The 26997-nt window shown below is 57.9% G+C and overlaps 1 protein-coding gene and 1 long non-coding RNA gene across 7 annotated transcripts in view; one reads left to right on the forward strand and one right to left on the reverse strand.

Annotated features, from left to right (window-relative positions):
* The first annotated feature begins 1973 nt into the window (after window positions 1-1973).
* MYO1C (myosin IC) lies at window positions 1974-25567 on the forward strand. 6 transcript variants are annotated; one of them, XM_082707037.1, is made up of 32 exons: window positions 1974-2239; window positions 9308-9463; window positions 9597-9712; window positions 10297-10495; window positions 10572-10652; window positions 12341-12520; window positions 12608-12706; window positions 12883-12996; window positions 13084-13155; window positions 13430-13549; window positions 13641-13723; window positions 13887-13992; window positions 14110-14190; window positions 14461-14552; window positions 16511-16605; window positions 16686-16732; window positions 16848-16928; window positions 19577-19682; window positions 19788-19905; window positions 20666-20779; window positions 20858-20934; window positions 21262-21330; window positions 21432-21516; window positions 21616-21775; window positions 22070-22153; window positions 22870-22963; window positions 23061-23116; window positions 23250-23385; window positions 23470-23540; window positions 23631-23728; window positions 23803-23902; window positions 24349-25567. In XM_082707037.1, exons 1-32 carry the CDS (start codon window positions 2165-2167, stop codon window positions 24373-24375), a joined length of 3192 nt encoding a protein of 1063 aa, XP_082563163.1. In that variant the 5' UTR covers window positions 1974-2164; the 3' UTR covers window positions 24376-25567. The 6 variants fall into 6 exon arrangements, with proteins under 6 accessions (XP_082563163.1, XP_082563166.1, XP_082563168.1 ...); XM_082707040.1 differs by lacking the exon at window positions 1974-2239 and adding an exon at window positions 3002-3254; XM_082707042.1 differs by lacking the exon at window positions 1974-2239 and adding an exon at window positions 5186-5457.
* LOC309851688 overlaps window positions 14460-26997 on the reverse strand; it is a 71844-nt gene continuing 59306 nt past the window's right edge. Inside the window, exon 2 of the long non-coding RNA XR_014304869.1 lies at window positions 14460-14781. This is a non-coding gene — a long non-coding RNA (uncharacterized lncRNA). The remainder of the gene's footprint in view (window positions 14782-26997) is intronic.

Genomic DNA, 26997 nt, shown 5'->3' on the forward strand with positions numbered 1-26997 from the left:
TGACTCCATACCCTTGCTAAGCTCTAGGACGAGGGCCCTGTAGATCTAGACTAGAGTTCTGTGTCTGAGAGTGACAGATGTTGCCTGGATGGGAATGGGTTGGGGTCCCAGGATGATGGCCCTCTGGGTCCCTGGCACAGTTGGAGCAAGCCTCCTATGCTATCAGGCACTTCATTTACCTTGCTGTGAACTAGAATGGGTTTCTGGGAACTTCTGACTTTCAGAAAAGGCGCTCAGTGTTCACTGGTTCATCCCTCCTCATTGACGTTCCTTCACCTTAGCCTTGAGCCTTGGTCCCAGCTAGAGCTATTTAAAAATGTCACCATCTTTTTTTTCCCCTTGAGCCTCCTACCTCAAGGTCTCCACCAATAATCTCTGTCCCCACCCCAACACACACACACACCAGAAGACCCGTGACCGCTCACACTTGCCCGCTTCTCACCTCACATGCACAAGCCTCGTGGCCGCTGCCACGCGGCACCTGTCATTTGGCAGACAGCAGCCACAGCTCAGAGTGGTGGTGTGGTCCATCCCAAGTTACACAGGCAGCTGTAGGTGTCATGCAGGACCAGAAACACAGGGATGAGATCAAGACCTGGACTTGAATCCGAGCTACACTTCTCCCCACATAGGAATCCTGGTTGTCTGTAAAATACAAATAGTGTATACATTTCCAAGATCGTTGTGAGAGAATGGTTGGAAGAACAACAGAAGCAAGAACATACCTATCTCCTTATTCTGATCCATGTAGCCCCGGCGCTCCATCTCAGGGACCACTGCCTCCACCTGCTGCTCGTGGAACATCCTTGTCTGTGTGGCCATCTCTGCCCTTCCTCCTTAAGTCTTCACACACCCCTATCCCTGCCTCCTGTTGGGGGGCCCCTCTGGGCCTGGGAGGAGCGAGTCCAGCAGTGATTGAGAGGCTGGGAAGGGGAAGGGGGAGTGTTTTGCCTCCTCTTAGCCCCAGTCAGGATATGGCCCCTCTGGGCCCAGCCCTGACCCGCTGGGTGGAAACAGGAAATGTGTGAGACTTGGTGTGCACTGGGTCTCTGCGCCTGACTCCACAGCTGATAAGGGCCATTGTGTGGCCACCGGGGATGAGCCTGCCCTAGATAGATGTGCTTCTTAGAGGAAGGAAGGAAGCTTTGCTGGCCTTTCCTGGGCGGGGGGAACGCTGTGGGGAGGGAAGGAAAGGGTGCCCCAGGGGAAGGTGCTTGACCAGGGGGCTGTCAGGACTGGCACTGGCCCACTGCACCCCACCTCCACCCCCCGCAGGCCAGTGTCTCCCTCTGGAGAGGTCACTTTTCCTTATCCTCTTCCCCTTTTTACTTCCTGTAAGGAATGGCTGAAGATCTGAGGCCTCAGTCCCAGGCCAGGAAAATGTCAGCCGTGATTTAGCAACAGTAAGGATAGGAAACAGGAACATTCAGGATGAGGGACCCCTGAGGGTACTGGAAAAAGTAAGAAGCCAACAGGGCTTAAGGCCACCTAGAGCCGGGGAATCCAGTCCTCCTGAGTGTTAAAGGCTCCCGGGGGGTGGGGGTGGGGGGACCTGGGATAGGGACCTCCCCACAGTGCCTTCCTGCCTCTCCAGCTAAACTCTGCCCAACATAGCCAACCCCAGCAGCTCTGTGGGGCTTACCTGCTGCTGTGGGAGGAAGGAGGCCAACTGGGGAGACAGGCCTGAAGGACAGTGGCTACTGACGGATCTTGTTGGCTTTCGGGTAGGATGTGCCTTTTGGTTGGGGGATCACTGGGCTCCACCTGACACCAGTGAGTGAGCAGCAGGAGAGGCCTGGCCACAGAGCTGTTGGGCAGAAAGACCTCCCACCCTTTGACCTGGAGGCCAGGGTCCCTCAGGAGTGGCTGTATCAGCCTCTCTGGTTACCTGGGACAACAGGCATTTCCTCAGTCCCTCAGCCCCTCCTCTTCCTGCTCCAATCCGCTGGGCCAAGAGGCCTCCCAATCAGACCTGGGCTGCTCCAGCTGTGTCCTGAGGAGCTGGACCAGACACCTCCCCTGGGGCTGGAGTTGAAGCTGAACCAAGTGGCCATCCCAGTGTGAGACCAGATTCCTGGCTCAGGGAGCAGCCCGAGCCAGTGGGCGGGCAGGTCTGCTCCGTGGCCCCATCGCTCAGCGCACACCGTGGCTTTCCACCGGCAGGATGGCACTGCAAGTGGAGCTGATCCCCACTGGGGAGATCATCCGCGTGGTTCACCCCCACAGGCCCTGCAAGCTTGTAAGCTGGGATGCTCTGGGCGGGGAGAAAGGGTGGCAATATCTTCCCAGGGCCCAGCAGCTCCCTCAAGCAGACCCCTCAGGAAAGCGGTGAGCAGTGGGGAGGGGTTCTGATCCTAGGGACAGGAACAGACTGGACAAGAAGGGATAAATGGAAGAAGGAAGGGGTAAAGAGTTTAAGTGCCTCGAAGAGCAGGATTTTTCAAAGGAGGGATCAGGGTTTGAATCCTTCCTCCTCCATCTCCCTGGTCCTCCCAACGCTGGGCTGTGAACTGTGCATAACACCTAGGTGACAGGACTGCTCTGAGGCCAAAGGACTGGTGGTGTATGTAATGCTCCAGCCGCATAGTACAGGCTCGGTGCCTGCCTCCAGTCTCTTCTGGCCCGAAGAGCTAGGACTGGCCAGCTCAGAGCGGTAGCTTGAGCAGGGAAGGAGAGGCGAGGGAGACAGTCACAAATGGGGAAGAACTGACCTGGCCTGGCAAAAGTGGGGCGAGTTAGCGGGGGCGGGGAGAGCGTTCGGTTTGCTCTGAGGCTTCAAAGGGGCCCTAAGATGAGGAGACGCACCCTTCCACCCAGCGCTGCAGCTACGGGGGCCGGGTGTGGAGGAGGAAGGGAGGAAGGGAGAGTGTGTGTGTGTGTGTGTGTGTGTGTGTGTGTGTGTGTGTGTGTGTGTTTCTGTGCGTGTAGGAAGGAGGGAGTGTGTGTGTGCGTGTCTGCGAGTGTCTGCGTGTGTGTGACCGTGACGCTCCCCGTCCGGGGAGCTGGTTGCACAGTGAGCGGTACCAAGTCTCGGCGGACTCGGGCGGAGGGCCGCGGCCAGGGTTGGCCGGGGCGGGGCCGGGGTGTTCGCGCGCGCGCGCGCGCCCGGGTCTGGGCCCCGCTGGGGATGACGACAGGCAGCGGCCCGGCCCCGGGCGGGCCCTGGGCGGGGAGAGCGTGCCGGGGCCGCGGACTCAGGCGCCGGCCACGCCGCCCAACCTGGCCCCCGCCTGCGCACCCGAAGAGCCGAGCCGGTGGGTACGCGGGGCGCCGGCGCTGGGCGGGCAGAAGCCGCGTGGTCCCGGGAGGGCTCCGCTGGCGGGTGGGAAGGGGAAAAGGGCAGGCGGCCGGGCGCCAAGCCAGGCCGGAGCTGCCGTGCGGAAGGCGGGGGTCGCCGGTCCGGAGATCGCTGGGGCCGAGGCTCGACCCCGGCTTAGCTTATGCGGGGTCCCAGAATTCGGCCTCGTGAAGGCTTAGATTACTTGCGGGTAACCTGAGTGGGGGAGGGGCGGCTGGGGTCGCAGGACCCAGGCACTCTGGGCGCCCTTCGGGCCCCTCCAAGAGCCAGGCTCTGCCTCTGGGTTCCGGAGAGGCCGCCTGCGCCCCGCCCCTTCCCGTACTCCGCCCTCCCACCCCCCATCCCGGGCCCGGCAGCGCCAGTTTCCCCGCGCGTCTGGGAGTCTGTGAGTGCGGCGGCCAGGGTCTCCGAGATGAATGAGAGAATGAATGGTTGGCCCACGGCCTTGTTCAACTCCTGGCACGCTCTGGGCTCTGTGATTCATTCATTCGTACGGGCATCCACGAGGGATTCCCGAGCCCCTACTGTGTGCCGGGCTGGGTGTACGCCCTGGCGGGAGCTGTCTCCTGGGAGAAACTGATGAGAAAACCGGCAATTAGAGCGTGATGCGATAAGGAGGGGGCTATGCATTTGGGGAAGCAGGAAGGGGTTCTGGAGGAGGTGAAACCTGAGCTGCATGTTCAAGTATGACTAAGAGTCAGTCAAGTGGGGAGAGAAGGGTGCGCAGGACCAAGAAAGGTGCAGGTGCAAAGGCAAGAAGCTTAGGGAGAGAGCCACGTGTGACAGGGGCGGGAGCAGACCCTTCTTGCTGTGCGTGGTGCTGAGAGACTCTTGGGGAGAGAAGGGACTGGAGAGGGCCACACCTGGGGTCACACAAGAACACAGGCACACTGGGGTAAACTGAGGACACGGGATTGCTGGAGTCTATATGCAGGCACCTGGCAAGAAGCATTGGGTGTGAAGAATGGGCTTGGCACACGGAAGGGTGCCCTATAAACTTACACCCTATTAACAAGATGTTAATTGATCAGATATGCATTTGTAAATACTATACGCTGTCGTGGGAAAACGGATTGGAGGAAAGAAAGCAGGGAGGGCAGTTTGGAGGTTGCTGCCTGATCCAGGAGCAGAAGTTGAAGGAGGGGAGCAGAGGGAAGGTTCTAGCAGGTGGTGACTCCTTGGTGTGAGTAATGGTGAGAGGGGAAGAGGCTTTTTGATGTCAGATGGTGATGACTATCTGGAGGTGCCCCCCTCCTTTCTACGTATAGGATATTGAATGAAGAGGAGAGGTCAGGGGGCAAGGTGCCCTGTTTACTTCTGCTGGACCCCCAGGCCGAAGTGTCTGGCAGCCCAAAGGCTCATGGTTCTAGAGCTAGAGTGGATAGCCCTTGACTAGGGCCCTGTGAACAATCAGGTAGAGAGCAGGGAAGGTGTCCACCTTTAGTCCCCACCTTTCACCTCCATTGCCCCTAGAGTCTGAAACAGCCCCTATTGGGGCAGCCTGGGCCCAGACCTAAGAAAAGATATTTTTGGTAAATATAAATTGAGCACCTGTTCTGTGCCCAGTACTATGCTGCGGGGGAGATAGGCTCTGGTTCTTTCTGTTTCTCCAATAGGCCATGAAGCTGCCTCAGTAGAGATCAGCTTTTAGAAAAATCTGATGGTCCTCAGAATGCTTCAGACCCGCATGGTGCTTTGAGGACCTTTGAACATTTGAGGCTGCCCACTGCCTTCCCGACTCCTCCAGATGTCAGGGCAGAGGGCACCTGGCTCACACTAGGTAAAGGGCACTGGACGACCAGGTCAGCTCGTCCTGCCTTTACAGGAAACAACAAGGGTGGGAGGAGACCCAGAGGTACTCTTGGGAAATAAGTCCTGGTTCACTCACGTGGCCATGGCTTCTCCCCAGCCTGCCGCCATCCCGTAGGTGCAGAGCCATGCTGGGAGCCCAAAAACAGTGCCCACTTCCTAGCTGCTACTCCCAAGGCCTACATGTCAACAGTCACACAACACCGACAGGGTTTAATACTGGGCACTGCAGTCACGGGGTTACTAAGGAAGGTCCCAGCCTGGCAGGGTAGCGACTTAACCTTTACCCAGAAGCAGAAGCCTAGAAATCCACCAGCCTCTTTCTCCGGTGGGGCAGCTCTACGGAAGCCGTGAGTGCTGGCGTTCGCGGTTCCAATCCCACCCCTCCTTCTACTAGTCCTGGGATCATGAGCAAGTCATGCTCTCGCCCAGCCTCAGTCTCCCCATCTGTAGGAGGAGGGTAATAGCACAGAGCTCGTGGTTTGGCTTCAGGGCATTGAAGGGAATAGCGTAAAACAGCGCAGAGAATGCAGGAAGCGCCTGGCGCTGCCGCCTGGGTCGCAGCGTCTCTCACACCCGCGACTCCCCGCCCTCGGCCCCCCTCCCCGGGGCTGGCGCTCCCGACCAGAGAGGCGGAGCGGGCGGCGGCCGGAGCCGGGGCTAGGGCCGCCCCTCCGGCCCGCCCGGCTGCAGAGACGCCCCCTCCTTCCGCCGCTGGGCGGCGGCTGTGGGGGAGCCAGCGGGCATCCCGGGAATGCGGCGGCGCGGCTCCGGGTGTGTGGGGGGGTGGCCGGCAGGACCCCTCCGCACGCGGATTCCCCTCATTCCAGCCGCTTGACGAGGCAGCGGGCGGGGCGGCCTCTGCGGTCGCGACGCCCCGCCCACTCTCAGCTCCTCCTCTCCCGCCCGCTAGCGGCCGCAGTGCCATCCCCGTGCCCCCTCCTCACTGCAGGGAGCTGTGCTGTGGTGGGGGCTCGCTCGACCTCGTTTTCCCCAGCCCCCTAAGGCACTCCCCGCCCTGGGTGGGCTGCAGGCAGAGTCCCCCTCTCCGCTCCCTTCTATATTTTAAAACCGGGGGCACAGCGGAGGGCGTCCCCTTCCTCCCTGAGCCCGCCTCCGTGGGTGGCGTTCAATACCACTGCCTTCCGCTCCCACCCATCTCCCAGCTGCGCACCCAGTCCCCTCGCCCCTGCAGAAGGCCCCATCTCCCAGCTGGTGCCTTTCCCACCCCCCACCCCACCCCCCGCGGAGTCCCCCGAGCCCAGGCTCCGGCAGGGCTGTTGTTCTCGAGGTAATGAGCCTCCCCACGAGGCTGCAGCCCGCACCTGCCGCAGCCTCACTCCCCTCTCGGGGGAGGCCTGGGTAGGAGGGAGGGGCGCGCTGGAGCTTTGGGTCCCGACTCTGCCTCCCCGCACCCTCCACCCCGCGCTAGGACAAATCAGTGTCCGCCGTACTGCGCCTCAGGTTCCTTTTCTGTCGGGTGGGGCAACAGGTGAAGTTCTCTGGAGTTCTTCGTAACTGGCAGACACGCCTGAGGGGCTTTCCCCACTACATAAGAAGTGTGTCCGGTCTGGCCCGGGGCCTGGCTCTTAGTAGGTCTGTCCCAAACGCGTGTGGGATGAGTATCAGGCCAAGAGAGGGAAGTGCTTACTGAGAGACGGGGAAGTGCCTTAGCGCTTTTATCTCAGCCTTCTCAACCATCCTTTTAGGTAGATATTAGCCACATTTTAAGGATGAAGAGGAGGTTCTAAGAAGTCGAATGACTTGCTCCCAGTCATACTGCTTGTAAGAAATAGCCCAGTCTTTTGCAAGCATCAAAGGCTTTTAGCCATCACCACCTCCACTAGAGGTGGGATCTAAGCTGGAGTTCGCTCCTTAAGCGCCTCCAAGATCCCAGTGAGGGTGCGGCTGTTCGGGGCTGGTATGGGAGAAGGAGGGTGTCCTGGGGGATCCAGAAGGACCAGAGAGGGAGGCTCCCTCCAGAGGAGAAAGAGAGTTGAGGAGCCCCTGAGGCACAGAGGCCTTAGTTGGGGTGTCTGGGATAGGGGAGAAGGGTATAGGCCCCAAATGCTGGAATTCGGACGTACATTTTCCAGATGGGATTGAGACTTCCATAGGGGCAGGACACAGACCGCGTTCGGCGGACTCCCTTTGGCCGTCCCTGTCTCTTGGGTGTTCGCTCCGTACTGATTGGGAAACCTAGAGAGATTTTCTTGGGGCTTAAAGACACAGGGCCACCCCCCAGAGAGTATATAGGGGTGGACAGTGTCCCGCACCGAGGCTCCGCCCTCCTGGGCGCGCCTGCCGTATTTGGACATTTCGATCTATTTTTAACTTTCCCGGGACTCGAGATTGGGGTAAGGGGGGAGGGAAATCCTGCTTCCTCCAGGATCCACTGGACTCAACCTTCGTCGCGCGCCTGGCCTGATGCGTAGTGTAGACATGGCCCGGAAGTGAGTTCCGGGTCCGTATAGACGCGGCCGCCGTGCGGGTTCCGGGCCCCACCCTGGAACCAACGACGTCCCTCCTGGAAAACCTGACTCAGGCGGAGCCCTTGCCTGGAGGGGAGCCCCGCCCCCCTCCGCCCCCGCTCCGAGATCCCCCCCTAGTTCCTGTCTCACCCCCACCAGCTGGACTGGGACCCTCAAGTCCGAGTCCGAACTCCGAGGGAGGCGGGGTCCGCTGGGGAGTCCCGCGCTCCTGAGGCTCGCCGAGGGGGCGGCGCGGGGGGCGGGCCGGCCCCTCCCTCGCTGACGCCGCCGCCGCCGCCGCCGCGGAGCCCCGGACGAAGAGCACGGGCAGCCGAGCAGGGCGCCAGGCCGGCGTGGCAGGATGCGCTACCGGGCGTCGGTGAGCGGAGGTGGCGGGCAGGGCGGGGGGTCCCGGGCGTCCCTCTGTGCCTCGCGGCGCCGCCTGGGCCCCGCCAGGAAGCGGGCGCGGCCCAGGAATTTCGGGTGGAAAAACCTCCCGGAAAGTTGCAGGGGAAAGAGGCAGGAGCAGGGAGGGCCGCGGGGCGCTCGGACCCAGGGCCGGGCCGGGAGCCCTCGGGGAGGGCTGAGAGCACGGAGACCCGTCACTCAGAGGGCAAGGGGGCGGGAGCTTCGGCCAGATTTGGCAGCAGCTTCGGAACAGGATGGGGTGGGGGGAGGTGGGGAGGGATAAGCCTGGGAGAGGCAGGCCAGACCCAGAGGGGTGCCCCAAACCGGAGATCTGGGTGCTCTGTGGTTGGAGGAGAATTGGTGGCCTCTGTGGGATCTTCACCCCTTCCCACCACCGCCACCTTGTTTTTCTCCAACCCTTGACACTCTTCATGTCGATTTCCTAGAGTCCCTCCTTCCCCCACCACCCCCGTTTGAAGAGTGTGGTGTGGTTGGAGGGCCTCCTTGAGCCTGTATGCTCTGGAGGCAGATGGGCTTTCCGTGGTAAAACCCCCACCCCCTTGAGGCTTCTGGGGCTCTCAGGAGTTAAGTGTCTGGGGAGTCTGGCAGCTGGAGGAGAGGGTGTGGCCCAGCTATGAGAAGGAGCCCCCGCCACCCAGCTTCTGGGGTGAGTGCCCATCCCAACTGGGATGGGAGGCCCCCTGGGGGGGAATCCCCCTCATGTGGTCTGGGGGTGGCCTCTTGCTTGGTTCCTAAACTCTCTGCCCCTGGAGATTTTGCTGGGCGCCGGTGGCAGAGGCGGCCCCACCCTGCCTGCAGAATTTACTCTGAGCCATTTGTCCACCAGAGCACCTGTCACACGTGGTCCAGAGCTAAGGGACCTGAGGTCACCTGGTCTAACTCAACTCCTCCTTCTTGAGGAGGAAGCAAGCCAGAGGGAGAAGGGGATTTGTCCAAGGTCAACAGAGCATTCTTCTGATTATTCCAGGGATTTCTCCTCATGACCCCTTTTTCTCTGCACAAAAGCAGAGCCTGCCTGGATTCGGTGGCCTTGCTTCACATGTCCTCTGGATCGTCTGTGCCCCAGGGTCCTTTGTCTGGGTCCCATGTGTCCCACCTGGTCTCTGTTCTGTGTGACCCATGTCCTCAGCATTCCATGTGCCTTCCACAGAGTTCCACAGCTTGCTGTGACCCAGCCCCACTGTACCCAGCACGGTCTGTCTCTTGGGTGTTCTCTGCGTCCCACAGGCTGAGGTGGAGGAGAAGCAGCCGTGCCTTACCCTGCTGGCTCTGACCCTCTCCCGTGGTGTGTTCCCTATAGGCCCTGGGCAGTGACGGGGTGCGGGTAACCATGGAGAGTGCCCTGACGGCCCGCGACCGGGTGGGTGTACAGGATTTCGTGCTTCTGGAGAACTTCACCAGTGAGGCTGCCTTCATCGAGAACCTGCGGCGACGGTTCCGGGAGAATCTCATTTATGTGAGGCCCTCATGGGAAGAGGCGGGGCTGGGGGTAGTGGTACTGGGGGGTGGGCACAGACACAGGGCGGAGGGGGGAAGAGTTCTCAGGAGCCTCTTGGAGAGACTTCTGACCCTCCTCCTCCAACCCCCAGACCTATATTGGCCCTGTCCTGGTCTCTGTCAACCCCTACCGGGACCTACAGATCTATAGCCGACAGCACATGGAGCGTTACCGAGGTGTCAGCTTCTACGAGGTGCCGCCCCACCTGTGAGTGACCCCCAACCTCTCCAGGAGTGACCGCTCATCTCCACTTAAGATGACCCCACACAACCCTCGCTCTAGAATACCCCTGACCTCCCACATGTCCCTCGCTCTAGAATATCTCTAACCTCCCATGTGGGATGAACCATTATTTACATGTGTGACGGGTCCCATAATCCCTCACCCTAGAGTGACCCTGATCCCCACTTAAGATCAGTTTCTCAACACCATTGGGGTGGGACCTCCCCAGCCCCCACCCCAGTTCCCACCCCTAACTCCTTCCTCACCCAGCTCTACCTGGGCATGGCCCCCCAACCTTAATGACTCTCTGACCCCCACCTCTGAGGAACCTCCCAACCCCAACCTCTACCTAAATGACCTTTAGGACCCCCACCCCTAAGTGATCTCCGTCCTCCATCTGAGAGTGCTAGTGATCCCCATCTTCAACTGGGAAGGACCTCCCTTGACCCATGCCCTTGAGGGTCCCCCCCAAACCCCACCTATAGGTGACTCCAATCAGATACGGGAATCCACCTCCCCTTCCTATCTTGTCTCCCCACCGGAGCTCCTGTAACAAGCCTCTGCCCCAGGTTCGCGGTGGCTGACACTGTGTACCGGGCACTGCGCACAGAGCGCCGGGACCAGGCGGTGATGATCTCCGGGGAGAGCGGGGCAGGCAAGACAGAGGCCACAAAGCGGCTGCTACAGTTCTACGCCGAGACTTGCCCAGCCCCGGAGAGGGGTGGTGCTGTGCGTGACCGGCTGCTGCAGAGCAACCCTGTGCTGGAGGTGAGGGGACAGCAAGGGTCTGCGGGGCGGGAGGGGCAATGCCAAACATCCCTCATACCTGCTCCTCCGCTCCTAGGCCTTTGGAAATGCCAAGACCCTCCGGAACGATAACTCCAGCAGGTTTGGGAAGTACATGGATGTGCAGTTTGACTTCAAGGTACCCGTGGATGTGTCAGGGCAGGGGGCATGGGGAGTGGGAGTCCCATTTGGTAGGCGCCCACTTGCCAGGCTTTTGGTACCAGCAAATCTTTATTGAGTGCCTACTGTGTGCTAGGTGCTATTCCAAGTGCTGGTGGTACAGCAGTGAAACAAAACAGACAAAAATCCTGCCTCCAGAGACATAGGCATTAAACAGAAAAATGTAACTTAGGACAAGTGCCATGGCAAAAAATAAAATGAGATAAGGGGTGGGGGCAGTTGCTATTTTTAAATAAGGCAGGTAGGGGAGACCTCACTGAGACTCACTGAGAAGGTGGTAGTTTGGGAAAAGCCTGATTGGGGGGAGGGGCGGGAAGCCTGATGGAGGCAGGGGAGCGAGCTGGCAGATAACCTGGGAGAGAGAGTTCAGTCAGAGGGACTTGTCAGCACAAGTTGGGGTTGGGGGTGTTTGGTGTGTTAAAGGACAGCAGGGAGGCCAGTGAGCAAGGCACCAAGGAACAGGAGAGAAGGCCGGATGGTACAGGCACTTCTGGATCTTTATGAGAACTTGTTTTAGAAGCTCTGAGTAGAGGCCACTTGGCTGGCTTATTTAAGCGCCGACTCTTGATTTCAGCTCAGGTCATGATCTCAGGGTAATGAGAGTGAGCCCCGCAACGGGCTCCAAGTTCAGCGGGGCGTCTGCTTGAGATTTTCTCTTTCCCTCTCCCTCTCTCTCAAAAAAGCCAACCGGCCAAACAACAACCACCACCACCCCACAAAAACAAAACTCTGAGTAGATGTTAATGAACTTGAATTTATTTATTTATTTATTTATTTATTTTTTATTTTTTTAAGATTTTATTTATTTATTTGACAGAGACAGATCACAAATAGGCAGAGAGGCAGGCAGAGAGAGAGGAGGAAGCAGGCTCCCCGCCGAGCAGAGAGCCCGATGCGGGACTCGATCCCAGGACCCTGAGATCATGACCTGAGCCGAAGGCAGCGGCTTAACCCACTGAGCCACCCAGGCGCCCATGAACTTGAATTTAAATAAAAACTTGAAATTAAGAAATAAACAAAAAACTCTGAGTAGGAGGGAAACCACTGGAGGGTTTGGAACAGAAGCGTGTTATGATGTGGCTTTTCTCTCAGAGAGATCCCTATGGTGCTTTGTTGAGATTAGATGGTATAGGAGAAGCAGGCCAAGCAGGGAAACCAGCTAGGAAGCTGACGATTATTATGTCAAGGTGACAGGACTGAGACTGAGTGTGGCAGCATTGTAGGCTCTGGGTGTTTTGAGGGTGACGGCAACAGGATGAGCTGTGTGACTAGATATGAGGTTAGGGAGAACTGAGGCTTCCTAGAGGACAGCAAACTTCTTGGCCCACAGACCTAGAAGGGCAGAGTGACCAGCAGGCAAGAGGGGAAGCAAGGAGCTAGTCTGAGGAGGGGGACACCAGGAGTTCAGTTGCAGGCCCGTCGGTGTGAGCTGCCCATCGGACAGCCAAGGGGAGAGGTCTGGTCAGTGGGGCTACCTGCCCCCATTTCTTAGATGAGAACACTGTGAGGCCAGAGGGGGGTGACTCACCTGAGTCCATGCAGCCAGGGGCCGCGCTGGAATCAGAGGCCAGTAGTGCCGAGGCAGGAGGGAAAGCTGAGGGGAAGTTCAGGTGCCCTGAACAGTTGCCACATCCTGCCTGCCCACAGGGTGCGCCTGTGGGCGGCCATATCCTTAGTTACCTCCTGGAGAAGTCCCGGGTGGTGCACCAGAACCACGGCGAGAGGAACTTCCACGTCTTCTACCAGCTGCTGGAAGGCGGCGAGGAGGACATGCTGCGCAGGCTGGGCTTGGACCGGAACCCCCAGAGCTACCTGTACCTAGTGAAGGTGCGGAGCAGGCAGGCAGGGCGGACGGCCCCCTAGGTGCACAGCTCCACAGCTGCTAACTCGGCTCCGCCCTCCCTGCCCCCACAGGGCCAGTGTGCCAAAGTCTCCTCCATCAATGACAAGAGTGACTGGAAGGTGGTCAGGAAGGCTCTGACAGTCATCGACTTCACTGAGGAGGAGGTTGAGGTGAGACCAGTGCTGGGGACCTTCCCTTTCCTTCCTCTACGCCCTGAAAATCTTTTGTAGCCCACTGCTTCTCTCAGGCACTGGACCCCCCTGCCCACAGTCCATCAGTGGCCCTCATGGGCTCTCTGCCCCTCCTGTGACTCCCCCGGCACGTGCCCCCCACCCTCTTCACCCAGGACCTGCTCAGTATTGTGGCCAGTGTCCTACATTTGGGCAACATCCACTTTGCCGCGGATGAGGAGAGCAATGCCCAGGTCACCACCGAGAACCAGCTCAAGTACCTGACCCGGGTGAGCGAGCGGGCTGAGGAAGGAGGGGGGCAGGGCAGTGGGGGCCAGGAGGCGTGTACGCTCACTGTGCCCACCCCCTCCCCGCAGCTGCTCGGCGTGGACGGCCCCACATTGCGGGAAGCCCTGACGCACAGAAAGATTATTGCCAAGGGAGAGGAGGTGAGGCCGGGCCTCTGTTTCAGGGCTGCAGGGTGGTGGGTGCTCCCAGGTCTCTCTAAAACTCCTGCCTCCGGGAATGAGGCCTCTGGTCCCTAAAACATCTTCCCTCTGATGGGGCCACCATGGCCTCCCCTGGTGTCCCCCACCCGTAAGGCTCACCAGGGGTGGGGAGGACAGAGTGGTTGCGGGTTTCTGGTGTTGAGGCTGAGTGCGTAGAAGAGAGGGATGGAAAGGGGTCCACAGCATTCCTCTCCCGTCTCCCCTTGGCCGGCAGCTCCTGAGCCCACTGAACCTGGAACAGGCTGCATATGCGCGAGACGCCCTTGCCAAGGCTGTGTACAGTCGCACTTTCACCTGGCTGGTCAGGAAGATCAACAGGTCGCTGGCCTCCAAGGTGAGGGCTTGGCCTGGGGTGGCTTCCGAAATAGCAGGGAGGCCTGGGGCTGGGAGCCGTCAAATACGGGGACCCACGCTCTTGGCCCTAGGACGCTGAGAGCCCCAGCTGGCGGAGCACCACAGTCCTTGGGCTCCTGGACATTTATGGCTTTGAAGTGTTTCAGCACAACAGGTCAGTACCCCCTTTCCCCTGCCTCTCTCTCCTCCCCTCTTCCCCGCCTCATGTTCCCCAGCCACCTCGGGTCCTCCCTTAGCTGCTCAGAGACCTCGTCCAGTCTGCCTGCTGCTCCTGGTCCTGTGTCCCCCTCAACCTACCATGAGCTCTTCCCTTGCAGCTTTGAGCAGTTCTGCATCAATTACTGCAACGAGAAGCTGCAGCAGCTGTTCATCGAGCTCACCCTCAAGTCGGAGCAGGAGGAATATGAGGCAGAGGGCATCGCGGTGGGTGCGAGCCTGCAGCTGTCCCTGGGGACACCCCGTAGGAAGCCAGGCACTGGGGTCTCCTGGAAGAGGTCCTAGGACCCCAGGATGATGCCTTCCTTCCCTTTTGCCCCTCAGTGGGAGCCTGTCCAATATTTCAACAATAAGATCATCTGTGACCTGGTGGAGGAGAAGTTCAAGGGCATCATCTCCATTTTGGTGAGTCCTCTGCTCCTCCAAGGCCTCATGTCGAAGGCTGGGTGGGAGGGTGCTGCTCCTTGCCCCATTCTCTTAGGCATGTCCACAGCGGGCCCAGGGCAGGGCAGGGCTGTGCGTGGAGGGTGAAGTGAGGGGCCAGCCTGGTCTATAAGCCTCCGCACAAGCTGCCCAGGGCCCCTGCATCCATGCTTCCTGGCTCGTTGCTCCTGAGCCTCCTGTGCTCTCCAGCTCCTTCCCTGATATATCCCTCGCCCTCTGCCACACCCCCAGGATGAGGAATGTCTGCGCCCAGGGGAGGCCACAGATCTGACCTTCCTGGAGAAGCTGGAGGACACAATCAAGCACCATCCGCACTTCCTGACGTAAGCGTAAGCAGGGTGGTAAAGCAGCTTAGGGACAAGGGCCCCCTGGGGGCAGAGCCTGTGAAGTGTGAGACCCCCACACAGGGTCCTAAACCACTGGCCACAAGGAGATGACTAGGGGAGGTGTAAGTTGAGGACGGACATGCAAAGCCACAGCCAGGGCATCCACAATGTGAGAAGCTAAGAGGAGCGTGGCTCCCTCTTGATTCCTGTTTAAGAAGGAAACTTGCTACAGATGTTTTAGTTTCCTTATTTGGAAGTTGGTTTTTTCTTTAAGGAAACCCCTCAAGTCGAAAGGGGAAGAAGAGAAGCAAGCACACCTGTATCCCAGCTCTGTCCCGCTGCTTCTTTTCCGCTCACCTCCTCTAACCCCACGCAACCCTGGAAGGGCTGACTTGGGGTGCTCTCTCCACTTTCCTGAGGCTCCAAGAGGTGAAGCCGTTTGCCGAAGGTTATCCCGTGCTCAGTAAGCCACAAAGCTCGGACTCAGGCCTGGAGCGGTGGACTGCCAAAGCCCAGAGCATTTTTTGCTTAATTGTATCTGAAAAACCTTTTCAGATTGCAAACATAATGTTGCTCATTAGAGAAAAGTTGGAATGTATGTGAAAGCCGCTAGTTATCCTGTCACCCAGAGGTCATCACTCTTAACAATTTGAGGCATTTCCTTCCTGCCTTTTTCTATATGGCATTTTTTTTTTCTTTATAGCTGAGAACTTATTGTGTCTTAGGTTCAGGATCATGTTATATCCTGACTATCTTCCCATATAATCAAACCGAAAAATTTCCTCAAAACACTTCCTCCAGTGGCCCTAACTCACGGATCCCCCAGCCTCTGGGGGACCATGGCCAGCCTCCAGGTTTCTGCTGGGTAACAAAGCTGCCACAGACATCTTTGTGCCTTAAATCTCTGCCTGTATCTCTCTGGTTAGTTGCTTGGAATAGTCCTTAAAAGTAGACAATGGGGGGGGGGGGCGCCTGGGTGGCTCAGTGGGTTAAAGTCTCTGCCTTCGGCTCAGGTCGTGATCCCAGGGTCCTGGGATTGAGCCCTGCTTAGCGGGGAGCCTGCTTCCTCCTCTTTCTCTCTCTGCCTGCCTCTCTGCCTACTTGTGATCTCTGTCAAATAAATAAATAAAATCTTTTGGGGCGCCTGGGTGGCTCAGTGGGTTAAAGCCTCTGCCTTCGGCTTGGGTCATGATCTCAGGGTCCTGGGATCGAGCCCCGCATCGGGCTCTCTGCTCGCCAGAGAGCCTGCTTCCTCCTCTCTCTCTGCCTGCCTCTCTGCCTACTTATGATGTGTCTGTCAAATAAATAAATAAAATCTTAAAAAAAATAAAATAAATAAAATAAAATCTTAAAAAAAAAAAAGTAGACAGTGGGGGGCGCCTGGTGGCTCAGTGGGTTAAAGCCTCTGCCTTCAGCTCAGGTCATGATCCCAGGGTCCTGGGATTGAGCCCTGCATCTGGCTCTCTGCTCAGCAGGGAGCCTGCTTCCTCCTCTTTCTCTCTCTGTCTGCCCCTCTACCTACTTGCGATCTCTGTCTAATTTAAAAAAAAAAAAAAGTAGACAATGGGTTAAAGGATAGAAACATGCTTAAGGTTTAAGTGATCTTTGGGGGTGGATTTCATTCTTAAAATGTAGTGGGCAGCGCTTAACCCTCTGAGCAGAGTCATGCAACAGCCCTAGGCAATGAAAGCAGCCCTCTGGCCAGCGAGCACCAGGAGTGTGGAGGCTTAGGGCACTGTGGGACCCTGGGTAAGGGTATAGGCCTCCCCAAGCCTCCGGGACAGTCTCTGTGCCGGGAGGCTAATGGCTCACCCTGTCTCCCGCCTGGTGGTGAGGGCTATGGCTTGGCCCCAGGCGTACCTGCTCCTTCCCGGATGCCTCATTCCTCTCAAGCCTCTTCAGCAGATGGGGGCATGGCTCAGGCCAGCAGTCTGTAGCTTCCTCTCCTTCCCCAGGCACAAGCTGGCTGATCAGCGGACCCGGAAATCTCTGGAACGTGGGGAGTTCCGCCTTCTGCACTATGCTGGAGAGGTGACCTACAGCGTGACCGGTGAGGATTCTTGAGCTGGGTCCCTCCAGTGGGCAGGGAGAGAAGCTCTCCCTCATTTTGCGTCTGCTCCCCTGTCCCAGGGTTTCTGGATAAAAACAATGACCTTCTCTTCCGGAACCTGAAGGAGGTGAGGAAGACTGGGGAGAGGGATTAGGGTCCGGGCACGACTGACCCCACCCCAGGAATCTGTCCTGCCTGCCCCACGCCCTGACCACCGCCCCCCCCATGCTCTGCCCTCACAGACCATGTGCAGCTCTGAAAATCCCATCATGAGCCAATGCTTCGACCGGAGTGAGCTCAGCGACAAGAAGCGGCCAGAGACGGTGTGGAGGCTGTGGGACCTGAGGGGCATGTGTGTGTGTATGCACGTGTGTTTGGGGATGTGTGGATGTGTGCCTGCGTGAGCCAGGAGCTGGCGGTGTGCACGGGCACTGTGTGTTCACTGGTACACCTCTGTCTGCGTCTTGGCAGCTGCCCGGGGGCACGTCTATGTGTGCTGCTTTGAGCGTGCCTGGCCCTAACCGTAGACCCACGTGGGCACACCTGAGTCCTTGCGGGAACTTGTCTGTGCGTGGGCACTGGTGTCCATCCACCCACTCAGCAGACATTTGGATCAGATGTTATGAGGCACTTAGGATGCCAAGATGAATAGGAGCTTTCATAGCAATACACACAGGGTGCTTTGGAAACAGAATAGGGAACAGCAAATTGCCTGGTGGTGGGGGGTTGTGGATTGGTGGTCAGGGAAGGCTTCCTAGAAAAGGACGCATCTGAGATAACTTGGGACAGAGTAGGTGCTTGTCAGAGGGACCTGTGGGAGGGCACTGTAGGCATCGAGGGGCCCAGCACGGACCAACAAAGCCCCGAAAAGACTAGGAGACAGGGGAGTGACATCATCGAGGAAAGCGGCTGGGAAGGGCAGGTGTGGCCCATGGTGCGTGATGCTGGGAGAGCTGCAGTGAGCCTGGGGCAGAGGTGTGGCTGTGGGTATGGCAGGAGGAGGGCCCAGATGCTGTGTCAGAGGTAGAAGCCGTGGAAGCTTGCAGGCCCAGACAAGCCAGCAGGGAAGGTGTGGAGACCGTGGGTGGCCAGCGTCTGACCCCCAGGCTTCTGCTCTTTGCTGTGTACCCCACATCCTCCAGCGGTGGGAGGACACAGGCAGCACTGTCCGGGCCTCTCCAGCGGCTGCGGGTTCGTGTTATGTCCTGATCGCCAGCAGCTCCCTGGCAAGCTGGACTCCACTGGTCTAAAATGGTCCCTTGATGGCACAGTGCCATGGGCCTGTTCTTTCTGTGTCCCTAACTCAAGACAAGGATCACCCTCCACCCAGTGCCACATGCCAGATACCTGGGCAACCTCTGTGACTTCTTCAGTCACCTCCATCTCCCTCATCTAGATCGCTGCTGGCTCTTGGCAGTTTCTGCTGCCTGAGTACTCCTCAACTCCTTCTCGGCCCCTCCCCTTAACCCCTGAGCCAGCTACCATCCTTTCTGCCCTCCTGGCTTCCTAGCTGCCCTTGCCACCCACACTTCACAGATGCCCTTAGAGATAGTCCAGAATGCAGATCTGTGCCTGCTCTTCCCTCACTACAGATTCCTCACTGGCTCCCTTTTTTCCCTCAGGATAAGTCAGTCTCCCTAATGTGACTTTCCAGCCCTGTCATGATACTGGCCTCTGCCTGCCTCTCTAATCCTATCTGGTTGACTCCCCACCTGGGTCCTTGCACTGCTTTTAGCTCCCTGGGTTCATAGAACATTTGCAGAGGTTGTCCCTCTGCCCGAATACCTTTTTGTCCTCTCTTCCTTCTGGCTATTTCTTACTTATCCTTTAAATCTCAGCCCAAGGGTCATGTCTAGACAGGCCTTTCTGATGTCCCCTGCACCACAGACTGGATTAGTTGCCCCTTCTCGATGCTTCTGGTACCCCAAGACATACACCTCTGTCATTAGTGGGATTGCAGATCTCTTGACAGGTCTGCTGCTCTCACAGTTCTGAGACCCTTGGAGGTCCTGCGGAGCAGTGTGCAGAGATAAAGGTTGGCTGCCTAGGAGCAAGGTGCTTTGTTAAGGAATGTGGCCTTGAAATTCTAGAAAGAGCAAGAGCAGGCATCAAAGGGAAATGTAGAATTAGGGTTGTGGGGAGATCTGAGCAGGGTTTTTAATTATTTTTTTTAAGATTTTTTTTTTTTTAAGTAATCTCTACACCCAACATGGGGCTCGAACCCACAACCCTGAGATCAAGAGTCCTGTGCTCCACCAAGTGAGCCAGCCAGGTGCCCCCGAGCAGGGTTTTATTTTTATTTTATTTTTTTTTTTTTTATTTTTTTTTTTTTTTAAAGATTTTATTTATTTAGTCAGAGAGAGAGAGCGAGAGTGAGCACAGGCAGACAGAGTGGCAGGCAGAGTCAGAGGGAGAAGCAGGCTCCCCACGGAGCAAGGAGCCTGATGTGGGACTCGATCCCAGGACGCCGGGATCATGACCTGAGCCGAAGGCAGCTGCTTAACCAACTGAGCCACCCAGGCGTCCCTTATTTTTTTTTTTTAAAGATTCTATTTATTTATTTGACAGACAGAGATCACAAGTAGGCAGAGAGGTAGGCAGAAAGAGGAGGAAGCAGGCTCCCCACAGAGCGGAGAGCCTAGTGCGGGGCTCGATTCCAGGACCCTAGGATCACGACCTGAGCCAGAGGCAGAGGCTTTAACCCATTGAGCCACCCAGGCGCCCCATGAGCAGGGCTTTTAGATGGGAGTGAGGTTCCCAAGTTGAAGTGCTTAGTCCAGTCTGGCCCCTTTCTCTACTGGGATGGAGGGCCGGCAGAAGGAAGAAAGAAGCAGGGCACAGGGTGGCTGTGGGAATTGGCACTGCTGTGCTCCAGGAAGGGTCCTCTGCACGGTTCAGCAGTTCGCCCAGTGAGGGGCAGCTGCAGGGATCCAAGGCCTTAGCCAACCTCTCCTTCACCTTGGTGGGCCAGGTTGCCACCCAGTTCAAGATGAGCCTCCTGCAGCTGGTGGAGATCCTCAAGTCCAAGGAGCCCGCCTATGTCCGCTGCATCAAGCCCAACGACGCCAAACAGCCCGGTAGGCCCCGCCCACCCCGGAGACCAAGAGCCGGGTCTCCCCTGCAGAGGCGATGGGCCATCCATCTGTGAGGGTCCGCTGACCACCCTGTCACCCCTCCCCCAGGCCGCTTTGACGAAGTGCTGATCCGGCACCAGGTGAAGTACTTAGGGTTGATGGAGAACCTGCGCGTGCGCAGAGCCGGCTTTGCCTATCGCCGCAAATATGAAGCTTTCCTGCAGAGGTAGGGGTACGGCCTGGCTCAGCGTGTGGGAAAGGGAGTAGGAGGCTAGGAGCTTTCTAGATCCTGAGAGTGGGACAGGGATTGTCAGCTCCATTTCGGAGACTAGGACACTGAGCTTCTGAACCGCTGTGGGACGCATGCCAGGGGCCCCTCCCTTCTGCAAGCCTGCTATCAAACTAGGTGGACAGAACATCAGGTCCCTTCCCCCAGCCCCGACTCCTTCCAGCCCTGCTCTCACAGAGCACCTGGTTGGGGATCCACAGGCAGGCATCCACATGCTTGTCACCAGAGGAGATGGGGAAGCCTATGAAGAGGACAGGGTTTCTTTCTTTCTTTTTTTTTTTTTTCTTTTTTTTTTATTTGACAGAGAGGCAGGCAGAGAGAGAGAGAGAGGAAAGCAGGCTCCCTGCTGAGCAGAGAGCCCGATGCGGGACTCGATCCCAGAACCCTGAGATCATGACCTGAGCCAAAGGCAGCGGCTTAACCCACTGAGCCACCCAGGCGCCCGAGGACAGGGTTTCAAATTAGCTCAGAAAGGATACAGGAGCATTGTGGTTTGTCTGAGCTAGGGACTGGGGAGTCAGTCAGGTGTGAATTCCATCGCTGACACTTTCTAGCCCTGTGGCCTCAGTTTCGTCCTCTTTTAAATGGGTGTGGTGACAGAGCGAACTCCCTGGCTTTCCATGGCTGTGGTGGGAGTACCCAGCAGGTGCGCATTATTTGGAAGGGGGGTGTATCTCTCTGCCCCTCCTGTCCCCAGATACAAGTCACTGTGCCCGGAGACATGGCCCACATGGGCAGGACGGCCCCAGGACGGGGTGGCTGTGCTGGTCAGGCACCTGGGCTACAAGCCAGAGGAGTACAAGATGGGCAGGTGAGTGGTGCCTGCCTGTCCCCAGTGTTTGGGGGACCCGGGGGTGGCAGGCAGGGGCTGATCTCTACTGCCTTTCAGGACCAAGATCTTCATCCGCTTCCCCAAGACCCTGTTTGCCACAGAGGATGCCCTGGAAGTTCGGCGGCAGAGCCTGGGTAAGAGAGAGGCCCCACCATTCCTGTCCCAGTGGGGTCTGTTCTGGGGAACAGGAGAGTATTCTCTGCATTGGGGCCCTGCCTCATCCACATTCAGCTTCCCTCCTCCTCACCTGCTCCAGCCCCGCCCCAGGACGCAGACTCAGCGGTACTCATTTCTTTGCCCCCTCCTTCTCTCCTTCACATGCTCTCTTTGCTTAATATCCTTTTGATCAGTCGCTCTTTGGGCCACTCCCTCATTCATGCCCCTCGGTGAGCTGGGGCAACCCAAGACCCCCAGCTGATGCCCTAGGGCTCTGGCCAATGGACTTTCTTTCCCAACCACAGCCACGAAGATCCAGGCCACCTGGAGGGGCTTTCACTGGCGACAGAAATTCCTGCGGGTGAAGCGATCAGGTTCGGGGGGACCCAAGGGTCTGCAGGAGGGGCAGGGTCTGGGGCTAGGGTGGGCCACTGAGGCGAGGAGGTCAGGGTCAGCCATCCTGTGGTCTCCACAGCCATCTGCATCCAGTCCTGGTGGCGGGGAACGCTGGGCCGGAGGAAGGCAGCCAAGAGAAAGTGGGCTGCACAGACGATCAGGCGGTGAGCTTGGGGGCAGGCCCAGGGGGTGGTGCAGAGCAGGGAGAGGGGCGGAGGTCTCCAGGCTTCTCACCACTGCCTCTTTGGGGCCCCCACCCCCAGGCTCATCCGCGGGTTCATCCTGCGCCATGCACCCCGTTGCCCAGAGAATGCCTTCTTCTTGGACCACGTGCGCACCTCTTTTTTGCTCAACCTGCGGCGGCAACTGCCCCGGAATGTCTTGGACACTTCCTGGCCTACGCCACCGGCTGCCCTGCGTGAGGTCGGTGGCCTTCCCTGCTGACCTTGGGATCACAAAGGCGCTCAGCGTGGGGCGGGGGCACCCCAATAATCTTGTGGCCAGAGAAGGATCTGGAGGACTCCCCAGGGGAGGGGAACTGGAGCTGGGCCATGGAGAACGAGCTCTTTTGAGAGAAAGAACTCAGGAATGAGAGGGTTGTCCAGGTGGCGGGGGTGTCGCTTCAGCAGTGGCCCCCATTGCAGGCATCTGCCAGGTATCTTCAGAGGGAAGGAAGCCAGGGCGTCCAGTTGCCCTGACCTCATTTGTGCCCCTCAGGCCTCGGAGCTCCTACGGGAGCTGTGCATGAAGAACATGGTGTGGAAGTACTGCCGGAGTATCAGCCCCGAGTGGAAGCATCAGGTGCGCAGAGCAGGGAGCGGGGCGTGGACCGGCCAGGGGGTCAGGGAGGCTGTGGGCACCCCTCGGAGAGTGCTGGCCAGGAAGGAGCACTTTAGTCCCGGGGGGCAGCATGGCCTCAGATGGGTCCTGGGCCCTGTTTGGCCTCGTGTATGAAACCAAGGTTGGAATGGATTTTGGGTGGCAGATAAGACTGGTTTCTCCACCAGTGCCACTGGACTGGTAGGGGCTCCCCAGAGCCCTGGGTTGAAAAGACCGCAGGTTCAGTCTGATCAGGGTAATGCCTGCTGTGATACCAGAGGTGGACATCGGTGACCGCTGTGCCTGTATTTGGCAATTCAGTGTGGGGTCTTGTTAAAGGACCCGTCAGCCTAGATGATCTGTGCTAGTTTTGCAATCGGCCAGCTTCAAGATGCTAAGCTAGGGCTGAATACTGGGGGCCTAGGAGCCTGGTATGATGGACACTTAGCCCCAAAGTCGAGCCTGGCCCCTGACAGTGCTGTCATGCCCTTCTGGGAAGCCCTCTGCCTTGTCATTGGGAATGGGGGCAAAGCACACGAGGGGTCAACAGGAGAGTGGGCGGCAGGGCTTGGCCTCTGGTGCTGGGGCCCGAGAGAGGGCAAGAGGCTTGCTCAGTTCCTGAGGCTGGCCTGCTCCTTCTGGCCCCCATGAGGGTTCCCATCCCTTCTAATACCTCCCCCTGCCTCTCACATTCTCAGCTGCAGCAGAAAGCCGTGGCTAGTGAGATCTTCAGGGGCAAGAAGGACAATTACCCCCAGAGTGTCCCCAGGCTCTTCATCAGCACGCGGCTTGGTGAGCCCCTGACTTCCAGTGCTCCAACCCTCCAGCACCATCCGGCTTGGTCCCCTCTCCCCTCCTCTTACTTCCTGCCCCCCTGTCCGGGTTGCAGGTGCGGACGAGATCAGCCCCAAAGTGCTACAGGCCCTCGGCTCTGAGCCCATCCAGGTGAGACTCCGGTTCTGCAGCCTGAGGCCTGTGGTGAGGAGGTGGGGATGCTTAGGCCCTGGAAAGAGAACAGCGGGTGGCCCTGGAACCCCCCTCAGCCCCTCCCCTGACCCCTCTTTCGCACTGCCCACAGTATGCCGTCCCAGTGGTGAAGTACGACCGCAAGGGCTACAAAGCCCGCTCCCGGCAGCTACTGCTGACACCCAGTGCCGTGGTCATTGTTGAGGATGCCAAAGTCAAGCAGAGGATCGACTATGCCAACCTGACTGGTGAATTGGAGCCCGGGGTGGCTCAGGGAGGGCCTGAGCTCCGACCCTTGACCCTTAACCCCTAACCTCTGCCCTCCCCCTCAGGGATCTCCGTCAGCAGCCTGAGTGACAGTCTCTTCGTGCTGCACGTGCAGCGGGAGGACAACAAGCAGAAGGTACATCTTTGGGGCCTGGGAGGCAGGGCAGCGGTGTGCGCCTTAACTCTGGGCGGCCCAATTCCTCTTCTGACCCCCCTGACCTCCCAGGGGGATGTGGTGCTGCAGAGTGACCACGTGATTGAGACACTGACCAAGACCGCGATCAGCGCTGACCGCGTGAACAACATTAACATCAACCAGGGCAGGTGAGGCAGTTGGGGGTGGGGAGGGGCCCACGCATGCACCTGCAGGTGGCCCTCACACATTCCCTTTCTTCCAGCATCACCTTCGCTGGGGGCCCCGGCAGGGATGGCACCATCGACTTCACGCCTGGCTCAGAACTACTCATCACCAAGGCCAAGAACGGACACCTGGCTGTGGTGAGTGGCACCAGCAGGTGACAGCCTGCCTCCCAACTAGTAGTCTCAGGGCTAGGGTGAGCTTCGAGTGGCCACGCTTCCTTGGCAGCTTGGCAGAGCCTGGGCACCCCATCCATGGGTCTTTGTCCCTGGGGCGGGGGACACCAAACTACCTCTTTCATCCTATTACACATTGAGACTCAGAGAACAGGGCCCTTTGAGCCCCTACAGTGCCGATGGTTACAAAGATAGCAGCATGGGGATGTGGGGAAGACCTAAGGGTGTTCAGGGGTTGCTGGAGTCAAGGCCCACTTGGGCAAGACGGGGAGTCCTATGTGAGTAGGATCAGTCTCCAGGACTGAGGTCACCAGACACCCACCCCTCACACCACCACTGTACGTTATGTACCCAAAGCTCCTCTGTCCGCTTCCTACTCACTACTTGAGTATCTCTTCCTGCGCTCACAGGTGGCCCCACGGCTGAACTCTCGGTGATGAAGGCGCCATTGGACCCCTTTCCACTTCCCAACGCTTTGCTTCTCCCCCCTCCCCTTCCCACTTACCAAAGACTCGAGCTTCTAGACAGGGACCCAGAGACACCTTGAAGCCCACCTACAAACTCCTGCCTTTTGCTCAGCCCTCTCTTGAGGGAGCAGCAGAGGCCAGGGAGCTGCCCCAGATGTGGGCCAGGCCGGGCCACAGCAATAGGAAAGCCGGGGCCAGAGGCAGCCATGCCAGCCCCAAGGCTGATGCCAAATATTTGAGAGAAGGGAACTTTTGCTGAGGTTTTCTCTGAGATTTTTTGATGCTTTATAAGAAACTATTTTTTAGAAAAGCCATTTGCCCATCCCCAAGGCACACTGGATGTGTTTTCCCTGACTCTAGCAGGGCAGGGAATGTAGCCAAGAGGTTGGGCGGTCTGGGCCCTTGTGCCCTCTTTCCTGCCCAGGCCACCCTCTTCTCCTCATTCCCTTGGCACCTTTCTGTCTGTCCACCTGTCTGCCCACCTCTACCCTTCGCCACCCACTCCGACATCCTGCTGGGGGCTGAGACCACCTTTGCCTGCGCCCCCCTTCTTCCTGCCTTAAAATACCCTTCCAGAATCCTCACCCCAGCCTGAGGATGTCCTGGAGTGGAGGAAGGAGTTTAAACCACAGAATTTGCCAAACACAGAAATCATGCAATCTAGCTTCCTGGTGGGACAGAGCAGGAGACAGAGGCCCACAAAAAGAAGTGACTTGCCCCTCATCTAGCAGGTTGGGGCAAAACGGGACTGCAGCCTGGTCTTCAGCACACCTCACTGCCTCTCCCAGGGATAGGCTCGTATTTTAAGGGTGCATGGGGCTCCCTAACCAGCAATCACCCTTGGGGGCCAACAGGTGGGAGAAGCACTCCTGCCCCAGTCTATGCCTTAGAATGACAAACACCTTGTCTATATACTTTGGCCCTAGTTCAAGGATATCGGGCCTTTCCTGGCCCAGACCCCCTCCCCATCCTGGGAGCCCGGGGAGGAGGCTGGTTTCGGGAGGAGCTGCGGAGGCATCACCTCTTTCTGCTGCTTCCCCCCACCTCCCCAGAGGGCCTGGGAGCTGCCCAACTGCCTCTGCCCTCCTGGGGCAGGTCTCAGCCCACTGCTGACACTTCTGCAATCCAGAGAAACACTAAATAAAGCAATATGTGTTTGCCAGTGCTGATCTGCTCATGAATGTTAGGAGACGGAGAGGACCCCTGAAAGGTAGCCAGTGGTCCTGTATTAGAATTAGGATGGATTAGAATGTTTGCCTTGTCCACAGAAGGAAGAAGGCAGGGCTTCTTCTCTGAGGGAAAGCGGAAGTATCCAGTAGCTGCAACATGGACTTTCTTAATTACTTTTTTATTTTATTTTATTTTATTTTTAAAGATTTTATTTATTTATTTGACAGAGAGAAATTACAAGTACACTGAGAGGCAGGCAGAGAGAGAGAGAGAAGGAAGCAGGCTCCCTGCTGAGCAGAGAGCCCGATGCGGGACTCGATCCCAGGACCCTGAGATCATGACCTGAGCCGAAGGCAGCGGCTTAACCCACTGAGCCACCCAGGCGCCCTTAATTACTTTTTTAAAAAAAGATTTTATTTATTTATTGGAGGAGAACAAGCATGTGTGGGGTGGGGGGCAGAGGGTCGGGGGGGAGAGAGCATAAAATGGGGGAGAGGGAGAGGGAGAAGCAGACTCCTCACTGAGCAGGAAGCCCCATGTGGGACTCAATCCCAGGATCCTGAGATCATGACCTGAGCTGAAGGCAGATGCTTAACGACTGAGCCTCCCCTGGTCTTGCTCTCCCATTGATGATCTCCAGCAGGCTGCTCAGCCTGGCCAGGGCTGTGGGCCAGGGGAAGACATCCAGTTGCTGCCTGGCCTGCCATGGGGCACACCAACTAGTGACTGGCTCAAGTCAGGGAGAAGGGTCACAAACCCTTCACATAGACGATGACTTGGAGCACGGGTCCCAAAGGACAGGCTCCAAATGCTGTTGCAAGTGGCAACTATCTCCTAAATTGGCTTGGGCAGAAAAGACTTCATTAGTATCAGTGACCTAACAACAGTCCCAGGGTAGGGCTGCTTCTAGGCACATGAATGACACTGTCAGGAAACGTGTCCAGAGTCATCTCTTGGCTCAGCCTTGCTCGGAGGGCTCCACTGTCAGGCAATCTCTCTGCTCGTGGCAAGGCAGCCACGGCCACCAGCGGCTGTGACCATTCATTCTGCTGCATTGGTGTAGGAGGCAGAGAAAAAGCATCTTTTCTAGTCAGCCGAAAGTCTCAGCACCAACTCACAGTGGACCAGCTTGAAGGAAGTGCTCTCCTCTGACCCAATCATTGTAGTTAGAGAGAAGAACATCTGACATGTGCCTGCCAGGCCCAGGTCCTGTGCCTGAGCCCTGACCCCACCCCCAGGGCAGAAACAGCACGAACCACACCTGCCTCGTGGCCTAAGAGTGGGGAGCCGAGGGTTCCCTGAAAGATCAGCAGTGTTGCCTCCGGAAGAAAGGGAATGAATGTTGCAGGCTGCCTCCACGGAACCCCTCAGCAGATGGCTAAGAGATTTCCCAAGTGGGAGAGGCGTTGTGAGCAGAAGGAA

This window comes from Mustela nivalis (assembly GCF_964662115.1).
Source record: "Mustela nivalis genome assembly, chromosome: 17".
In the NCBI taxonomy this organism is placed as follows: Eukaryota; Metazoa; Chordata; class Mammalia; order Carnivora; family Mustelidae; genus Mustela; species Mustela nivalis.

Coding starts and splice junctions, on each gene's coding strand:
- MYO1C (XM_082707037.1), top strand. CDS start 2,165: ATGGCACTGCAAGTGGAGCTGATCCCCACTGGGGAGATCATCCGCGTG. Junction 14,191..14,460: donor AGGGCATCATCTCCATTTTG/GTGAGTCCTCTG, acceptor CCACACCCCCAG/GATGAGGAATGTCTGCGCCC. Junction 21,517..21,615: donor GCTGCACAGACGATCAGGCG/GTGAGCTTGGGG, acceptor CCCCACCCCCAG/GCTCATCCGCGGGTTCATCC.